The 19,028-nt window shown below is 37.9% G+C and overlaps 1 protein-coding gene across 3 annotated transcripts in view; it reads right to left on the bottom strand.

Annotated features, from left to right (window-relative positions):
- SMPX (small muscle protein X-linked) overlaps positions 1 to 17,938 on the bottom strand; it is a 93,336-nt gene extending 75,398 nt beyond the window's left edge. Inside the window, exons 1-2 of one of the 3 annotated variants that reach the window (XM_020989902.2) lie at positions 17,736 to 17,938; positions 6,252 to 6,308 (exon numbers count right to left, since the gene is read on the bottom strand). In XM_020989902.2, coding sequence (XP_020845561.1) covers positions 6,252 to 6,290 — 39 coding nt within the window. In that variant the 5' untranslated portion in view covers positions 6,291 to 6,308; positions 17,736 to 17,938. Of the gene's footprint in view, positions 1 to 6,251; positions 6,309 to 17,606; positions 17,699 to 17,735 lie in introns of those variants that run through there. The other 2 variants (XM_020989901.2, XM_020989903.2) reach the window with 2 other exon arrangements.
- Between the last annotated feature and the right edge of the window lie 1,090 nt (positions 17,939 to 19,028).

Raw genomic sequence — 19,028 nt, 5'->3', positions numbered from 1 at the left:
GGAAAAGATCAATTAGATCTCTAGGCTAGTCCTCTGCCAGAACTGGGTTAAGTTCCCTGATGGGCAGCTATCTGATGTGAAACTGATCCTACAATCGATCTCAACAGATGGACAGGAGTAAAAATGAAGTCCTTGTAAGCCAATTCCTTCACTCTCTTAATTATTTGTATTGCTGTCTGCAAGGCCTCCTATTTGGCCCCATCTTTTGGATAGTGAGGATTCCAGAAATGCTATTCTCCTATATAGTCAGTAACCTTCATTGCATTCAATGGAATAAGGTCTCTTTCCCAACTCTGTTGGACTTGGGGTATTGCCATTGAACACTGTTGATTCTCATTTGCCATTGCTTGCCATAACCTCCCTTTCTCTCAGCCTCACACCCTTCCCTCCCCACTCTTCTACTTTTTGCCTCCTTCTCTTCCTCCAGGAGCTGGCTAGCACTTACCACTTTCAAGGTTTATCCCATTGTACATTTGTTTTTAGATTATTTTCCATTGATGTCTTTGTAGTTTTCAAAGATCCTCAACCCTCTCCCAGAAGCCCTTGCCAAGATTAATATTCCTAATACTATCTATCTATCTATCTATCTATCTATCTATCTATCTATCTATCTGTCTATCTAACTATATCTAACTACTATATATATATATATATATATATATATATATATATATATATATATATATATATATATATATATATATATATATGATACTATATATTCCTATACAGCCTTTGCTAACTCTAGCTGTGGTGAATGAACTTTTGGAGTGGGGACAATGGAGCTGGACCCTTTCCCTCTGTCTTTGTGCAACCAACCTCAGTGTTGTTTTTGTTTGTGCTTCTCTTATAATAAGTGATCTGGAACCTTCTTTCATGTGGTTGTGGAGAGCTTCTTTTGAAAACCTATTCATTTCTTCTGTGATCATTCCCATGCTTTCCAAAGGGATAGGCTTTTCAAAATGGGGGTTGGGAAAGAAGTATCAAATGAAAATTATCAAAGAAATGTTACTTGCTAAACACTTTCAAGTATGGTAGTCTGTTTCTCCAAGTTATCCTCTTCTCTCGCCAGACTCATTCTGTCATTTCATTAACAGTTAATGATGTTTTGTAATTTATTGCTAAAACAATGGGACTTTCCTTCAAAGAGTTTCCTGAAAAGACATGAGTTTTCTTGATAAGTTATTTAAAAATGAGAGAGTTTCTTAATAAGTCTCTGTAAATTAAAAGTAAATTATTTAGGAGTATACACTAAAGCCTTAAAACGATGGAACAAAGAAAAGAAGAGAAGAAAGAAGGAAAGGAAAGGGAAGGGAAGGAAGGAAGGAAACTGCTCAGATCCTGCCTCAGACATTTACTAGCTGTGAGATCTTGTGAACTTCAGTTTCCTCATTTGTAAAATTGGGATAATAATAGTACCTACTTTACAGGGTTATTACAAGGACCAAATAAAATAATGTATGAAGCTCTTTGAAGACATAAAATGCTAGCTATTATTATTACACATAGTTGTAAGTAGATGGTCTAAATTAAGGTGGTGGTTTTTTTTAATCTCTCTCACCTACAACTATCTTCCTCAATGTTGCTTAAAGTTCACTAACAGAAATTCAGAGAGTCAGTGATGTGACTGGAAGGGACATTTGATATCTTCCCATCAAAATCCTTATTTTACAAGTGAGGATATTAACTATTATTTTGTATCAAAGATTACCCTCTCTGTGACTTTTTTAAAATGTATTTAAATAGATCTACTCCTAGAAGTTATAAATCCTTAAGTTGCTAAAAATCTTATTGTGAATAATTTGCTTTTCTCCCCAGTGGGCCCGTGAGAACTTTGAGAGATTGGGGGAAAAAAAATGCTAAAAAGGGGAAAAAGTTTGTTTAAGTCACAATTTTGCCTAGGGTTGGATCTGGGTACTGGCTAATGCCACTCTGTAAAGGTAGTACTGTCTTTCTCAATTTCATGAGATCACAAGTTGATGACTAAGGAATTTAAAAAATAATAATAATAATTTTCAGTGCTTCAGAGGAGGATGGCTTTGTTTTATCTCAACACAATGATTTAGTCAATGAAGAGCTACACTGGGATTCAAAGGACCTGGATTTTCTATTTGCAACACCTTGGTTCTCCATAGGACTTAGAACTAATCGCTCTGTACTTCTTTTTCCCCTCTTTGAAACAAAGTCAATCATTCTTGTTTCCTCTCTTCCAAGAGGTTCTGACAATAAAAGGCAACATATTTATGGAAGCTCTCTGTATCCATTACACTTCATAACATGGGAAGCATCCCCTTTCAAATAACAGAATAGTGCATATCTCTGCATTGGCACCTAGTTTTTTTTCTACTTTCATTTAAACTATCAAAAGCCATTTTTGCATCCTTGCCCTTTGAATACAGAGTGAGGAATGTTACATGAATGGAATGTCTAATCTGAAGAGAGCTTTAGAGTTGCTTTCAAAAAGCTCTTAAGCTTAATTTAGGAACAAAGGATGCTGTGATTGTAACTTGGACCAAAAAAGAAAAGCCATCCTCAGTTCAGCTTTGGATGGGATTTAAAAAAATGTATATTGAGCTTAAAAAATGGAAATGACCATCATGGCTCCCCAAATAGGGAGCACTTTCTGAAAAGCAAAAAGCATGGGAGATAGTGCCAATGAGCTGTATGTCATTTAGTCTCATTAAGGAGCTGTTACCATGCAGATTGTTGATAGGATTAGATGTCACAGCAGTTCTAGCTTTCATCACAACCTGTCATGTCAAATTCTTTAATTGCAGATATCAAATCTAGTGCACTCTGATATCTTCTTGATTTACTCTATGTTCATGTCAACAGTTGAAGAACCTGTATTTGGACATCTTGCCCTAGGAAATAGCATAGCTCAACCAGAAATTCAACAGAACAAAAGTCTGTGAAAAAGGTGACATCAATTAAAATCCTTTTGATCTGTGCTTCTATTGAACTGGCTGAGATTTTATTCATCCAGACTAGAAGGAACTTTGTTATGGGACGCTGCTTTCGCCTGATGAGAGTGGATGTGATGTGTTGGACCATGGCTCACCTCCTCTACAGGTGGGCAGAGAATCACCAAGCTCTACTTTCTCACCACACAGGTTCACTGAGTGGATGAAACCAGATGGAAAGAAAGCAAGACCACGTTGGACATTACTGTGATGGCTTTTGGCTCTCTTTCATTGACCCAAGAAGGGTGCAGTAATCCTGTTCCTCTAACACTGAACAGATAGCTCAGTGTGGATTAGTTGAATCAACTTGATCCAGATAAGACAGAAGAGATGCTGACAGAAAAAAGAAAAATGTGGAGTGTAAGGGACAAATTACTTCAGTCCTTCAACCAAAACTCACCCTAGTGAGGGAGCTCTATCCTTGACAGCTAATTCCCAGGACCTCAGTTGTAACTGAAGTATGTGCTTTGGAATCACATACATTGATAGGAAATTTTCAGTCCTTATGATTAGTAAGAGTCTTTTTCAAAATTCCCTTTTCCTTTGCAATCTTTTTTTTTTTACATTAAGTTATTTTAGGCAGCTAAGTGAGATAATGGATAGAGTGTTGAACTTGGAATCAGGAAGACCTGAATTAAAATCTCACCTCTGACACTTATTAACCACTGATCATGGGCAAGTCATCTAACCTACTTTTCAGCCTCAGTTTCCTCATCTGAAAAATGGGGATTATGATCACATCTACCTCCCAGAGCTCTTGACAGGATCAAATGAGATGTGCTTTGCAAACTTTAAGGTGCTAGATATTGCTACTTGTTTTAATTCAATATGGTACTTTTTAGTACCCCTCAAATGACATCAGCTCCTCAAAGACATGGTACAGCAGAAAAATGAGTGGCTCTGGCACAGGACCTGCATTCGGATCCCACTTCTGACCCAGAATCTGTGTGACCTTGCAAGAGTAACATAACCTCTGTGAATTCCCATTTTGCAAAACAATGGGTTGGGGTTATATAGCCTCTGAAATTCCTTTCACGTCATCATCTATGGTACTAGGAGATTTCAAATAGCGGTAAGTCCTACTCCTAAAGGAAAAAAGAGTAAATCTCTTCCTCTTGGAAGGTGTATTAAATCAGTTCTCTTAGAGAGCATCGAGTTTAGGCTCTCTTCAGATTTGGCATTCCATTCATGTAACATAGAGCATAGAGAAACACTCCTCTGAAGTCATACACCATCCAAAGAAAGTTGGTATTGTTGGTAGTGTAGACATTTTTGGTTTTTTGATTGGTTGGTTCAGTTTGTTTTTTAGCAGAACAAACATTACTAAGATGGTTTAATAGTTTCTTTTCAAGCTGATGCTGACATATTTCTACATCTACAAAGTTATTAGGGCTAATATTGGTAAATTTTAAATGAAAAATTAAGAGAGAGTATAAAGCAAGGAAAATCAACAGGTTGGGTTTTATTCCTAAAAAAATAAGGGCATAGAATAACTCAAAGGAGAAAAATAAACATCCTTACAAACTGTCAACATATTTATGACATATAATAGGACAACAGCAAAATTCATTTTAGCACATTGCCAGTTCTATGAGACAGTGTGACCTATAGAGTGCCATTAGATAGCGATAGCTGGTAGAGATCTTTGAAGTTCATAACATACCTAATTTGTTGAGCCTCACAAAGTGCCTAGGAGAAAAACTGTATTATCATACCCATCTTATAGATGAAGAGAGGTCATAGGACTGGTTCATGGACACACAGCCAGTAAGTATTAGAGGCTAGAATTAGGCCCAAATCCTCCTGACTGTCAGGAGATACATCACTCAAGGCAATATATCATCCTACCTAATTTAATTCCCCTACCCATTCTCATTTTTCCATGGTTATATAGCTAGTAAGCATCAGAGGTAGCCTTCAAATTCTGGTCTCTCTGATTCCAAGTCTAGCATTCTATCCACTACATGAAGACACATGAAATAAATGTCAGTCACTAAACCAAGAACAAGAATGTTCTGCATAGGCAGAATGCAGAATGCATAAGCCTAGGACTCCAGTCGTTTAGGCCAAGGACACAACGCTATGTCCTACTCCATGACACAGAAGCTCATCTGGTTTCACAAAAAGGTCATGCAAAATGGCATTCAATTAGTGAGGCCCATCCTAGGTCTTTTGTTCACCACAGAGTATCCAGGACATGCTGGACATCTTGCTCCATTAATTAAGAGCTCCATTAATTCAAAGATCTGCATTAGCGATGACTGATAAAGTGCAATGTGTTCCCTCACAGTTCCCACCACATCCTGTGATAGCCCAGTGGCTCCATGGCAACCCCACCCCCCATACCTGTATCACTCAACAGCAGCCTCCATGGCTTCCCACTCTAGTTCTGATATGACAAAGTGTCAGAGCTAAAATTAAAATGAAACTCTTTAAAGCATTATTGTATTCAAATAAATCTAGAAGCAAAATTGTAACTATTCCCTACAGGGAAAGAGATTGTCTCCATTTTTAACAGAAGACGTTGATAAGAATCAAAGCTGGAGTCAGGATGTTGCTTGGCAATAAGTCTAATAGAAGGAAGGAAAAGTTGAAGGGTCTCTTAGGGTCCTTAAGAGAATTAACAAATCAAATTGATAACTGTTCAAGCAATATTAAAAATTTTTCTTTTACTTCATTTCAAAATGCATATACTCTCCTTTTGAGGGGCAAGCTGGGTCAGTCCGGCCAAGTGGAGACTAAATATGAGAGAATGAAAAGGAAGGAATGCTTAAATAGATGAGATAGGAAAACATCATAGGACACACAAAATCCTCAGGAACGCTTTCCTTCAAGTCAAAAGTACTTCTAACCCAGATCAATCAATGGAAACATGAAATTGAATGGGAGACCTTTTTTTTTCATCAGCATTTAGAAGAAGAAAGTATTTTAATACTCATTCATAAATCCATTTTTTTGTTTTTTATTTAGAAGAATTAAGTAAAAATAGCTTCTTATTCTTCATTTGTGCACATAACTCCAAGAGAACTTCCTTCTCTTCTTGGAGTTAATGATTAACTAGTCTGATTACAATAAACAAAACCAACAACTATATATACATATACATATATATATATATACATATATATATACATATATATGTGTGTATATATGTGTATATATATATATATATATATATTATATATATATATATATATATATATATATATATATACATATATACACTTCATCAAGTGGACAAGATGAAGATCCCACAGTTGTTACTAAAATACAAATATTGTTGCTTACCTGAATGGCCCTGACATTGGAAGCTGGCTGTTTCGACATATTCAAGAAGTCTTATCCCTGAAAAACAAGTAAGAAAATGTTAGAGCCTGAAGCATTCAGATTCTCTGCCTTGATAAATTAGAATTTAACTCATGATTCTACTGGATAGTCATACCTTTCACTAGTCATATATCCTTTCAGTCTCAGTTTTCAAAGTTACTTAGCTATTCCCCTTTCAAATACCTAAGGGAGAGGGAACACCTGAGCTTTCCTGATAAATCATTCATGGGAAGAAATGATGATATCCCTTGCACCTAACGTTAATGAAAGGCAATCAGAAACTCGAAAGGTGCTATCATCTCCTTGCCCCATCCCACCCATATGAGAAGAGCAAAGAAATACCATTGTGGGCGTTGACCCTCCATTGTTATCCATCACTGTGGCAAGCTTTCCACTTCAAACTGGACTTTGTAGATGAGGAAAGTGACCTAGAGAAACGCTCCTCTGAACTTTTCTGGTGCTTGTTGTCTAAACCATCCCTTTTGCACTCTTGTGCTGCCCTTTATTACTAGTTATAATTCTATATGCTTGCTCTACTCACCCACCCCCATTAGATTGTGAGCTTTTTAAGGGTTTTGCCATTTTATTTCTGCATCCTCGATGTCTAGTACAATGCCCTGTACATAGTAGGTGCTTATTAAATGCTTATTTGGATCATAAGATCATAATGGGCAGCTAGGTGGCACAGTGGATAGAGTACCAACACTAGACTCAGGAGGACCTGAGTTCGAATCCGGCATCACACACTAACTAGCTGTGTGATCCTGTGCAAGTCATTTAACCCTGTTTGCTTCAGTTTCCTCATCTGTAAAATGAGCTGGAGAAGGAGATGGTAAACCATTCCAGTACCTTTGCCAAGAAAACTCCAAGTAAGGCCATAAAGAGTCAGACACAAATGAAGCAACAGAACAACACAATCTATAATTGGAAGGGACCTTAGTGGCCAACTAATCCAAACCTCTGATTTTATAGATGAAGAATCTGAGGTCAGGGAGGTTAAGTGACTTGCCCACTTAAGAAAATGCTTGTGTATTTTTGAATTGTGTGAGTCTCTTTATCTACTGGGTTGACATCTCCTTGAGGGCTAGACCCTGTATCTTACTTGTTTCTTTGTGTTTACCATAGTACTCATCACAGGACTTTACACATAATACATAGGAACTCATGGGCTTTAGTGCCAGAAGATACCCTAGAGACTGTCGAGTCTGTACCCTTAAGTTTACAGTTCAAGAAACTGAGATCCTCAAGAAATGTTGGTTGATTACTTTGGAATTTTGACAAACATTGTTTCTTTTCTTTCAGCGAGAAATTACTCTTAAAGGATATGGTAATAATCTCATATTTGAATGTCATTCAAGGCTTTTAAAACATTATCCGCATAATCCTGTGAGATGGGGAACGAGTATAATAATCTTCATTACAAATGAAAAAATTGAGGTTGAAAGGTTATGTGGCTTGCTTAGAGTCACAAGGCTAGTAATTGCCCAATGCTGAGTAGCCAAACTCAGGCCTCCTGCCTTCAAGTCCAATTTTTTTCTTACTATGCCTTGTAGCATCTCAATTCAATTGAATAATGTTACATCATTTGTTCAGATCTCTGATATCTGGAAAGTTCTTTCTTTGTATAGGATTTTCTCCACTCCAGTCCACAGAGTGTTGGGAAATAGCACTGGGTTTGCAGTAAGATAGATTTAGACTCTACTTGTGCCCTTAATAACTATGTCATATGGGAAAGGGGTGAGCAAAGAAAGAGGGGGAAAAAAGGCTTGCTAAATTAAAAAAAAATGTTAATTGAAAAATAGATAAAGGTAGAGTCACTCACTTGAGGAAGCTCCCTCTGAACCAGGAAGAAATGTCAGATAGGAGAGATGCTATCTCTCTTCCACTTCCTGCTTGAAGGTGGCAAACCTCAGAATCAAGATTCTAGGAAAAGGCTTCTGCCAATTTTAGGCTTAAGACCCTTTGCCTTAGCTGAAAAGAGCACTGTAACACCTAGTCAAGTTGGAGTCTGGAAGGGATGAAGATGGAAGCTATCCATCGAAGAGTGAACCTAGGGTGTCCAGAGGATTGACCTGTCCGGCACACCCTCTGAAGAGAACCTAGTAGCTGAATGACCCGCCTGGTTCAGTCAGGTAGCAGCCAAGTCTAGCCAGAAGCCAATCCAGCAGCTGAGTGACCTACTTGGCACAAACAGCACATTGGCCATCCAGCCTCCCCAGCAAGATGAGCTCCCCATCTGGAAGGAATGCCATGCCTTGCAAGAAGCCAGTCCCCCTGAACAATGGAGCATCACTGATACCACACTCTGAAGGAAAATTCATGAGGTTCAGCTGGAGAAGAAAAGAACATCAAAGCTCTGCTCATAAAGATGTGGAGATTTTCTACACACTTGTTCTCTCCATATGTGCCTTAATCCCATTGCGCCAGAAAAGACCCTGATGTTGGAAAATATTGAAGGCAAAAGGAAAAGGGGATAGCAGAGGATAAGATGTATAGATAGTGTCATGGAAACAACTAACATAAGCTTGGACAGACTTCGAGAGATAATGGAAGACAGCACTGGATGCATGGGGGTCGCAAAGAGTTAGACACGACTGAATGACTAAATAACAACAACTTTGTCTATGTTAACTCTCCCCACATAGACTCTGTGTGTATTTGTGAGAAAACATACCCCAGGTTTTGAAGGGAAATTCTTTGTAACTATTGTGCTTGCTATGCCTTCTCTAAGATAAATAAATAAATAAATGCAGCATTTTGGGGAAGGTCACTTAGTTTCAGAGTCTCTGTTTCCTCATCTATAAAATGAGGTTAATAATACTGACCTCCAACACCCTCAAAGGGTTGCTACGGAACCAAGTGAAATAATTTCAGCATCTCCACTCATTGAAATCTTCCTTTAAATCTCAGCTCAGGCACTACTTTCTGAAGAAAATCTTCCCCAATACCCCAGCTCCCTCCTTCTCCATCTTTCCTCTTCTCTGATGAACTTTTCCTACTCAGTTAAGATTTAGAACTGGATAAGGGCCTTTGGGGTCATATAGTACAGCTCCCTAATTTTTAGGTCCTCAGAGTTGAAGTGACTTGCCTAAAATCACACAGTAGTAAATTGCAGAGCTGAGATTTATACATATACGTTCACACAGTTTCTTAATTCAGAGCTAGTGCTCTTTCTAATATTCCTTGTCATACTGATCACATTCTAATTTATATTCAAGTGATTTGTGTGCATGTTTTATCCCTCCTTTCTTAGATTTTTATCCCCCCCTTCTTAGCACTTTGAGGGCAGGAACTGTTAGTCATTTTATCTTTGCATCCTGAGTGTCTAGTACAGTGTCTTGCACATCGTGGGTTGTTAAATGCTTGTGGACATCATAGGACCATAAGAGTACCATAAATCTAAAGCTGGAAGGGCCATCAGAAGCCATCTAGTCCAATCTCTTCATTTTATAGATGAGGAATCTCAGGCCCAGGGAGAAGTGACTTGCCCAAGCTTATGTAGTCAGAGGTAGCTTGGATCTTCATTTTGCATCCCTGTAACACTCTTTATATCCTTGCTAATAGTGGGAGGTTCATAAATGTTTCTTGAATTTAATTTATGTGTAGTAATAGCTATCCCATAGAGCATGTATACAGATGGGCCAGGGTCCCGGGCCCTTTGGTGAACTTCATGTGCCCTGGCCTGTTGATAAAGGGCCTACATGACTAATGGCTACTGTTTGGCCTCTTGATATCCCTGGCACAAAATACCAAAACCAATTGGTGAATCAGCCAGAAAAAGCCAGAAGCTTTAAGAGGAGAGGACAACCTCTGCCTCTGTTTCTCTTACTCTCCTTCGAGTGTGTCCCCTGAGACTCTGCCAGCTTTCCCTTGGATTTCTAAAAGGGAGGGTGTGGGGAGGAGATTTTTCTCCCATCCCTCTCCATAGCAGCAGCAATGGCAGTCACACATTGAACAGTGGGAATATGTGCTTGCCTAAGTTAGCCCAGGACTGGATTCTTGGCTGCCTCTTCTGCTTTATGTTTCTTTCTCTGAGCATAGGTCACTAAATAACAATACGAAGAAATAGTTGTTTCCAGCCTCAGTGATACCTCATGAGTGCAAGAGATTCAGAGGCTTGAACTGGATGCTAGTTGACCAGTGGGAAGAGAGACTTGAATATTTATCTTTCCTGAAAAAGAAGATGACCACTGTCTGGGGAATGAGCCATGCCCTGGCTGGCCAAAAGAAGTGGACCTTGGGTTGTTTTCTCAAATACTATGGACTGAAATAAAAGTGAAATCCCACAAGTGCAGTCCCACAAGTCTCCTGAGAGCCTTTCCTACATCAAGAAAATTTGATAGAGGTAATGGGTTATAGTGTGTTTTAAAGCGGTTGTTAATGCTTATGAGTCTTTTGTGTTTTAAGAATTTCTTTTGAGGTAGAAGAAATAAATGTCGATTCAATACCTGCTTTCTACTACTTTATACAGTGAATACCTCCCAAGAAGGGACCCTGTTAATCCCCTTTAGGAAAAATCCTGGATATGAAACCATACCTAAACTCTTTTTAAGAGCTTTTCCCTGACACTCTGCAGTGGAGGTACAATGAGCCAGGCTGTCCCAGGACTGAATCTGGGTCTGCTTGAGTTCAGAACTTAAGCCCCTTATGAGTATCTCACCTCTCCTACACACTTCCCCAAACCCCAGCTGTATCATCTACATTGTAGATAATGAAGTTCGTATAAATATAACTATCCTAACTTGGTCCAAGTGTTCTGGAAAATAATTTCTAGTAATGTGAGAAAAGTCACTAAATTCTTAAAATCATTGATCCAATGATCTCATTACTGGGCATATGCCCCAAGGCTGTCAAGGACAGAGGGGGAAAAAATCACACATTTACTAAAACAGTCACATCAGTACCTTTTGTGTTAGCAAAAAGCTTGAAATGAAGTGGGTTCCAATATATTGGAAACTGGCCAAATAAACTCTGTGATCTGAATGTAATGAAATAATATTGAACTTTAAGAAATGGCTGATATGAGGAATTCAGAGAAATGTGGGAAGATTTGCATGAACTGATTCAGAAAGAAGAAAGCAGGACCAGGAAAACAGCATACATACAAAGACCATGATGCTATAAAGAAAACAACCCTAAGAGGGAACTTGGACTGAATGTAATGATTAGTCTTGGTCCCAGAGGACAGAAGATGAAAAACACTTCTCTCAATGGAGATGAGGGAATGACTAAAAGAGTTAATGCTGACATGTGGTTGCTACATTAGTTGTTTCTGCTTAGCTATTTTTCTTTGTTACAAGGGAGGAATGTAAAAGGGAAGGATCATTTGTGGGAAAACTAGGCATCCATAAGTCTTTTAAAGTTTAGTTTTAATTTTAATTTAATTTAAAATTTATTTCAAAATCTTTCAAAATTTAAAATTAATTTCAAAAAAATTATAAATAGATACAAGCCAATATGTAAATGCAGGAAATCTGAGTTTGTATGCCTCATGGCCAATCAATATTTGCCTATTGTGTTGGATCAAGGAAAAGCTTGTCCTTTCTGTTTTTCTCAATCTAGGGGATAGAAAGAAAAATTCTTGTCTTCTGACCTGAAGAGGGAATTGGAATCTTCTAGCCTACATTAGTCATTTCTTCTTTGTAGTGTCAGTAGAAGCAATTAGAAGTTAAGTATTTTATTAATTGGTTGGGTTTTTTTTTCTGTCCAACACCAAAACAATGTTTGAGATTTCCCCAGAATTGGATTTTTTAAAATAAAGAATTCCTTAAATCAATAGATTATTCTGGTCAAAACTAATTCACAATTTTGGACTCTGTGGAAGAGTTCTTAAATCAAACTTCATGGGGTTCATGAGGTGAAAATAGTACAAGAAGTAATTGAAACAATTAACAAAGATGACAAAAGATGGGAATAGTCAACGTTGAAGGGTTGTAGAAAGACAGTGCACTGATGTATTGCTGGTGCAGTTATGATTTAGTACAATCATTCTAGAAGGTAATTTGGAATTATGCAAATAAAGTGACTAAAATGTCCATACCCAAGGTCATTAACAAAATGAAAGCTCTCATGTTTGCCAAAATATTTACAGTGGCATCTTTTATTGTGGAAAAGAATTGGAAACAGAGTAGATGCCCACTGTTTAGGTAATGGCTCAACAAATTGCTGCACATGAATGTAATGGACCATTACCCTTCTGAAAGAAAAAAAAATGAACATGAGGAATACAGAGAAGCATGGAAAGACTTACATGAATTGATGCAAAATGAAGTAAGCAGATCCAGAAAAACAATGTATACAATGACTACAACAATGGAAATAACTACAAATTAATGTTGCAATGTTATAAAGAATAAGATCTAGAAAACACCTTACCCTAGCCCTTTGCAAAGATGGAGAGGAGGGGAGATAGGGAGTCCACAGGTGCAGGACACTGCATATAAAGTTTGGGGGTTTTTATGTATTGATTAATTAAATTTTTTTCTCTTCTCTTTGTCTTTAAAAAAATCTTTGTTACAACGTTGATGCGGGTGGGGAAGGAGCAATACCGGGGAAAATCTGAGTGATGTAATAACAAAGATATCAAAAAATTTATTTTAAAGAAGTAAGACAAATTCAATTGAGTGGAAGGAGGAAATTATTATGTGCCTTTGTAAAGATGGTCCATAGATAGATATTATTAATAATGTGATCTGGTGGATTCCAATTTAAAGTAATTATACTTGCTAACTAGGTGCTAAACTATTAGTTGGTATATAGTTGCTGTGCTGCCTCAGAGGGAATTGATGTGTTAAAATTATCCGCAGGTCAAAATTTCAGTGCCCTGGTGGGTCCATCTTCAGAGTGTCTCACTGCCTAACAACACTCAAAGTTGACACTGCCTTAATAACAATCAAAGTGATCTTAAATGCAAACACAGGGTGATTTTTTCAGTCTTGTCCATAGTAACAGAATAACCTTAACAGCATGGATATTGGCATCTGTGAACATTGTAGGAGGTAAGATATAGGAGAAAAGGATCTGGGAAATATGTTTATGTTGTCATGTGTATACATCTAACAAGGCAATCAAGAGAGGAAGCGCTGTTAATCATTTTTGCCCTCAAAACTGCAGGTGTCTGATGTTATGAAGACAAAACAGATGAGCCATTGACCCTTTTCACTTTCCCGTTGGCTAACTTGGTGTTGTCTAGATACAAGCTTCCTTTGTGCATCTTTGGGCAGTAGCAAATTGATAGTTTGCCTTTTTTTATTTCTATTAGCCCATCTCCAAATTTTAAAAGCAATGATGAAGGGGCAGCTAAGTGGCTCAGTGGATAAAGCATTGGCCCTGAAGTCAGGAGGACCTGAGTTCAAATCCGACCTCAGACCAAACACTTGACACCTACTAGCTGTGTGACCCTGGGCAAGTCACTTAACCCCAATTGCCAAAAAAAAAAGTAATGATGAAATAGAAGACATGAGAGCGTGTTTGCTATATTGCATATAGCTTGACTGGATGCCACCGCTTTTACTTTTCTCATATGAATTTAAATCAACAAGTATTCATTAAGTGACTACATGAGCTAAGCACCCTGCTTGGATACAAAGTCAAAAATAAAATTGCCCCTGGCTCCAAGGAGTTCACAAGGGAAACACATACACAGATAAGTAAATACAAATATAGGTTTGTATGTATATATGTAGATAGATAGATAGATAGATAGATAGATAAATAGATAGGTGATAGATAGATAGATAGATAGATAGATAGATAGATAGATAGATAGATAGCTATGTATAGAGATGTATTGAGTAGATATAAAGTTTATAATTATACATACATGCATATATATTTGTATGTATGTACATATATGTGAAGTACATATAAAGTAATTTCTGGGATTGGTGGGGAAGACAGTAGGAATCTACATTTTTAATGGTACTGATCATTGGATCTAGGACACACAATGGAATCTCAAAGGAAAACTATAGTGCTGTGATGTTTTAATACATCTATCCTCAAAAGCTATTTAAAGTCCTACAAATCCGCAATCCCCTAATGGATCTTAAATGTATTCAGAAAAAGGTGCTCTGTATTTCTAGTTAAAATTAGAAGTTAAACAAATTTTAAAAAGACCACATTCCAAAAGCACATTCAAAAGTATTATATATAATCTTAGAACAAGATTAGAACATAGACAAAATATTAGAGGCAGCTAAGTGGCAAAATGGATAGAGCACTAGAACTGGAGTTCAAATCCCACCTTTGATTCTTACCAGCTGTGTGACCTTGTATAAGTTATTTAACCGCTACCTGCCTCAGTTTCCTTATCTGTAAAATGGAGATAATAATAGCACCTACCTTCCAGAGTTGTGGTGAGGATCAAATGAGATAATATTTGTAAAGTGCTTTGTAAACCCTAAAACACTATACAGATCCCAGCTATTATTATTATTATATTACTAATAGTGAATGTTTAAGCTTTGAATAAAGTTATGAGGCATGGTATAATAGATGATCTTTGTACAAGTGGCTGTATTCGAAGGTTTCATTACCCTGTGGCCAAGCTGGTGATTTGTTGTTATTCAATCATTTTCAGTCACATTAGACTCTTTGTGACCCCATTTGGGGTTTTCTTGTTAGAGATAATGGGGTGATTTGCCATTTTCTTCTCCAGACCATTTTACAGATGAGGATCTGAGGCAAACAGGGTTAAGTGACTTGTCCAGGTTCACACAGATAATAAATTTCTGAGGATGGATTAGTATTCTGGAAGATGAGTCTTCCTGACTCCAGGTCTGGTACTCTATCCCAGCTCAGGCTGGTGATGGCCCTATCCAAATTTCATTAGGCTGCTTTTCAGACTACAAGGACTGAGCACAAAGTGAAAAATACCTAAATTCTAGTCCTGACTCTGGCATGCTAGCTGTGTGAGCATGGGCAAGTCATTTAGCCTCTCTGTAACCCAGACACAGTTATGGACAAGCTACATCAACAGAAGATGCTTCCATACAAGAAGTTCCTCACAGAGATGAACTTACAGATTTGCACCAGAAAGGAGGGCTCTTCCTCAGACAGACAGACAGACAGACAGACAGACCCAGAGACAGAGAAACAGAAACAGAGACACAGAGACAGAGACAGAGACAGAGACAAAGACATAGAGAGAGAGAAGAGAGAGAGAGAGAGAGAGAGAGAGAGAGAGAGAGAGAGAGAGAGAGAGAGAGAGAGAGAGAGAGAGAGGGAGGGAGAGGGAGGGAGAGAGAGAGAGAGAGAGAGAGAGAGAGAGAGAGAGAGAGAGAGAGAGAGGATAGATAGATAGATAGATAGATAGATAGATAGATAGATAGATAGATAGATAGACAGACACATACACACGGTTATGCAATGAATTTATATCTAGATGAGGATAAGCACGTAAGAAAGAAAAGACCACTGGATATGGTGTCAGAGGACCTGGATTTAAGTTACAGTTCTGCCTTGGGTGAGTTACTTCAATGCCCAATTTTCTCGTTTGTAAAATGAGGCAATATGGTTGCACTAGATGATCCTTAATCCTGCTTCTAATTCAAACAAACACTATGATTTCATTTAACCCTACACCAACTGCTTAAAAAGTGAAAAAGTTCAGTTCATGGAGAATCATGAAACTATTTTTACTATTTTTTTTGTTATGTTATCCAAACTAATACCATATTTTGGTCTATAATACACATCTTCTAAATCTTCCACATCCACTAGTGTTTTAGCTTGTCTTTCTGTGTATCTCTGAGCATTATAGACACATATAGCTGAAGTCATGCCTCCTACACAATTCATACTACATACAAACCTCTGTATCACACATACCTGAGCTATATTGAATGTCTACAGGAAGTTGGTCAGATTCCAACCCTAGCTCCTAAGAGAAGGTATACGAATGACACATTGGTGTAAATCTCTTAGCAGCTGTTCCTGCTGTCCTCATTTACTTCCAGAGAAATCAGGGCAAAAGCAGACCAATGAGTAAAAATAGACAATATTTTTTGGCTGCTTCCCTGTCCCATGGTTCACCTCCATTACTGTACTGAATGCTGCTTCATCTTTCTACCACGTTTTCCAACCATTTACCAAAGTTATACCACAGACTGATTTACTCATACCACATCCCAAGGTCTTATAAAGCCCTTTAGCTCAAGTTGGAATCCTGTTCTTTGAAGCAGAATTCGACTATATCCCCTTTGCTCTTGATATTCTGCTAAAATCTGGAAACCATATGACCAAAAAGTCATCTATTGATTTTTGACTTTCAGAAACAACTTACTGAACTAAACACCCTTCCCAACTTAGGGTGAAAAGATGAAGTCTGTCTGTTGGCTACTCCACACATTAGCATTAACCTTTTATGGATTTTACGCTTAGTCATTTAACTGAAAATAGTGCAAGCCCCATGTTTCAGGTGGGAGGCATTGAACATTCTACTTTTAAATCAAACTGCTTTACTTCCTAGTAAAATCACATCATCCAGGTGAATAGTTGCTAATTACATTGGAAGGAATCATAAAGAAATAAGCCAATGTTTGCAGAGATTTTTATGAAAAGGTCAAATATAGAGGCAAATTAAAAACCCACAGGGAATTATCTTCTGCCTGGCAGTTAAATATAATTCCTGAGAAGGGTGTAGAAAGATGTGCAGCTGTCTGAACTGACTGACTCCTTATTCAATTTGCCTTAAATACGCTAAGGGAAGGAGGGAAGGGAGGGAGGGAGGGAGGGAGGAAAGATACCCTTATCCTCTCCATGTTTCATAAATTTGATACCAACAGAAAAAAAAGGACAGTCAGTAAATGCTACCCTCTTACCCATACTGTATATAGATGCACACTATTACCACAACAGGATCATGGACAGATGGCTACAGAGCACTGACTCGTGTGTAGAAGATTTGGACAGGAGCTATACCACTTAATCACAGCCTGGCGTTCAGAAGGGGAAGCAAAACATTTAAAACACTTCTGAACTTGAAAAGGTGTAACAACACATGGCTATTATTTCGCATTGTAGTCAGACAAAAGCAATAATGCTGTAAGTTTCCTCAAACCACCACACTCCCGATTAAGCATCATAGCCTCCTAGGAATGAGACCCAAATCTGTTTGCAGGTTTGCCAACTTTAATACGTCCCAAATTTACAGCACGTTTTCAGGTCACACTTATTTCATTCCAATACTTTGGTTTTGTTTGTTTGTTTATTTCCCTGAGTCAGAGAGGAGCTTTCAGAAGCTCAGCATCCCTTGTAGCCAAACAAACTAAAAAAATAAAAATCAAAAGCCATTGCAATGTACGATCAACTCACAAATCAGCTGCCCTTGTTCCCTGCCAACCAGCGACAAAACTGTGAAAGGAGTAAGCACTTCAGAGTCATTTATGAAGGAATTCGTCCTAGAAGAAAGCCCAGTTTCCACAGCCAACTCCTTTAGCTTACCTGGTTTATTTATTTATTTAGTGCATAAGAAAAAAAAATCCAAGCAGTCAGGTGAGCGAGTGTAATTCTTCCTGGAGGCTGGGAAGGAGATACTGTCTTCAGTAAGCTGTGATCCTGTTTCTGGTTCTCTTCATGTGGCTGAAATAACTCAAGTGCTTTGTGTCCCAGCCGGCACTGAGAGCCACTCCAGGCTAGAGTAGAACTCTGTTTGGAAGTAAAGCGTTAAGAGAGAATTCCTGTCATTGCTTACAGTTGTTCTTCCTAAATATAGAGTTTGACACAACTCGTAACTCCATTCCCTCTAAAAGGCTCGGCCATGCCAAAATCAGGGCTCAAATGTCAGTTCATAAGTGTCTAAGAAAACACCTTGAGCTGTTAATTCTCTGGCCTCCTGTTTCTCACAGCTGATGCTGTATCTTTTCGTGCAGTCTAAAGGAGGCATTTCAAAGTGTGAGAAATAGAAAGTTTCTCGACCTGACTTTATAGGCAGATTGGAGTAAGTGCCCAACGTAAACATGAGCCTGAAGAACTGAAGACAATAGAAAGAGTCAATAAGAGGTCTAGGGAAATATTAGAAGGGCCCAGACCGAAGAAATGAGATGAAACATTCCCAGTGCAACATAGGATCACACAAGTGTTCTTAACTTTTTCTTTAATGAGCTCCTTTAACAATATATTGAAATTAATGCCCCCTTATCAGAATCATTTTTGTTGCCTACATTCTTAGTTGAAGAAAATGCTAAATTTCATTTAGAGGTTAGTCAAAACAAAGATTTTTTTAAATCATCCAAGTTCACAGAATCATTACAATCTATCTACAGATCTTTAAGGGTTAAGGACCCCTGGTAGAGTGGAATGAATGCTAGCTATGGAATCAAAGAATCAGGGTTAAAACCCCAAACTACTTTTGAGATGTTGGGAAAGTCATTTGACTTTTCTAGGTCTCAGTTTCCTTAACTGTAAGATGAGGAGATTGAATTAAATAATACTATCCCCTCTAAATCTATGCTCCTAAAACATAGTAATTAAGTGAGTTTTCATTAGTATTGGCCATTTGGGGGCTTCCATTTATTCCTAATTCACAAAGTTGACATGTTTCACTATGTAGGATGTTTCCTTAATAAATATGTTTTTGAAGAAAAGGTTACAATTGGGAACACTTGCTGGTTTAATCGCAAAGGGGAAACCCATTGTGTCATAATAAAAGCACATGTATTCTGCTCTAAGAAAATCTTGTAGACAAATCTGAATCTACTAAACAAAAAATTAGAAAAGGATTCAGTAGCTGATTCC

This window comes from Phascolarctos cinereus, unplaced genomic scaffold, assembly GCF_003287225.1.
Source record: "Phascolarctos cinereus isolate Bilbo 61053 unplaced genomic scaffold, phaCin_HiC Scaffold_726;HRSCAF=1367, whole genome shotgun sequence".
Classification (NCBI taxonomy): domain Eukaryota; kingdom Metazoa; phylum Chordata; class Mammalia; order Diprotodontia; family Phascolarctidae; genus Phascolarctos; species Phascolarctos cinereus.
Note: the sequence above shows the minus strand (reverse complement) of the source record. Positions and strands in the feature narration are given on the sequence as shown.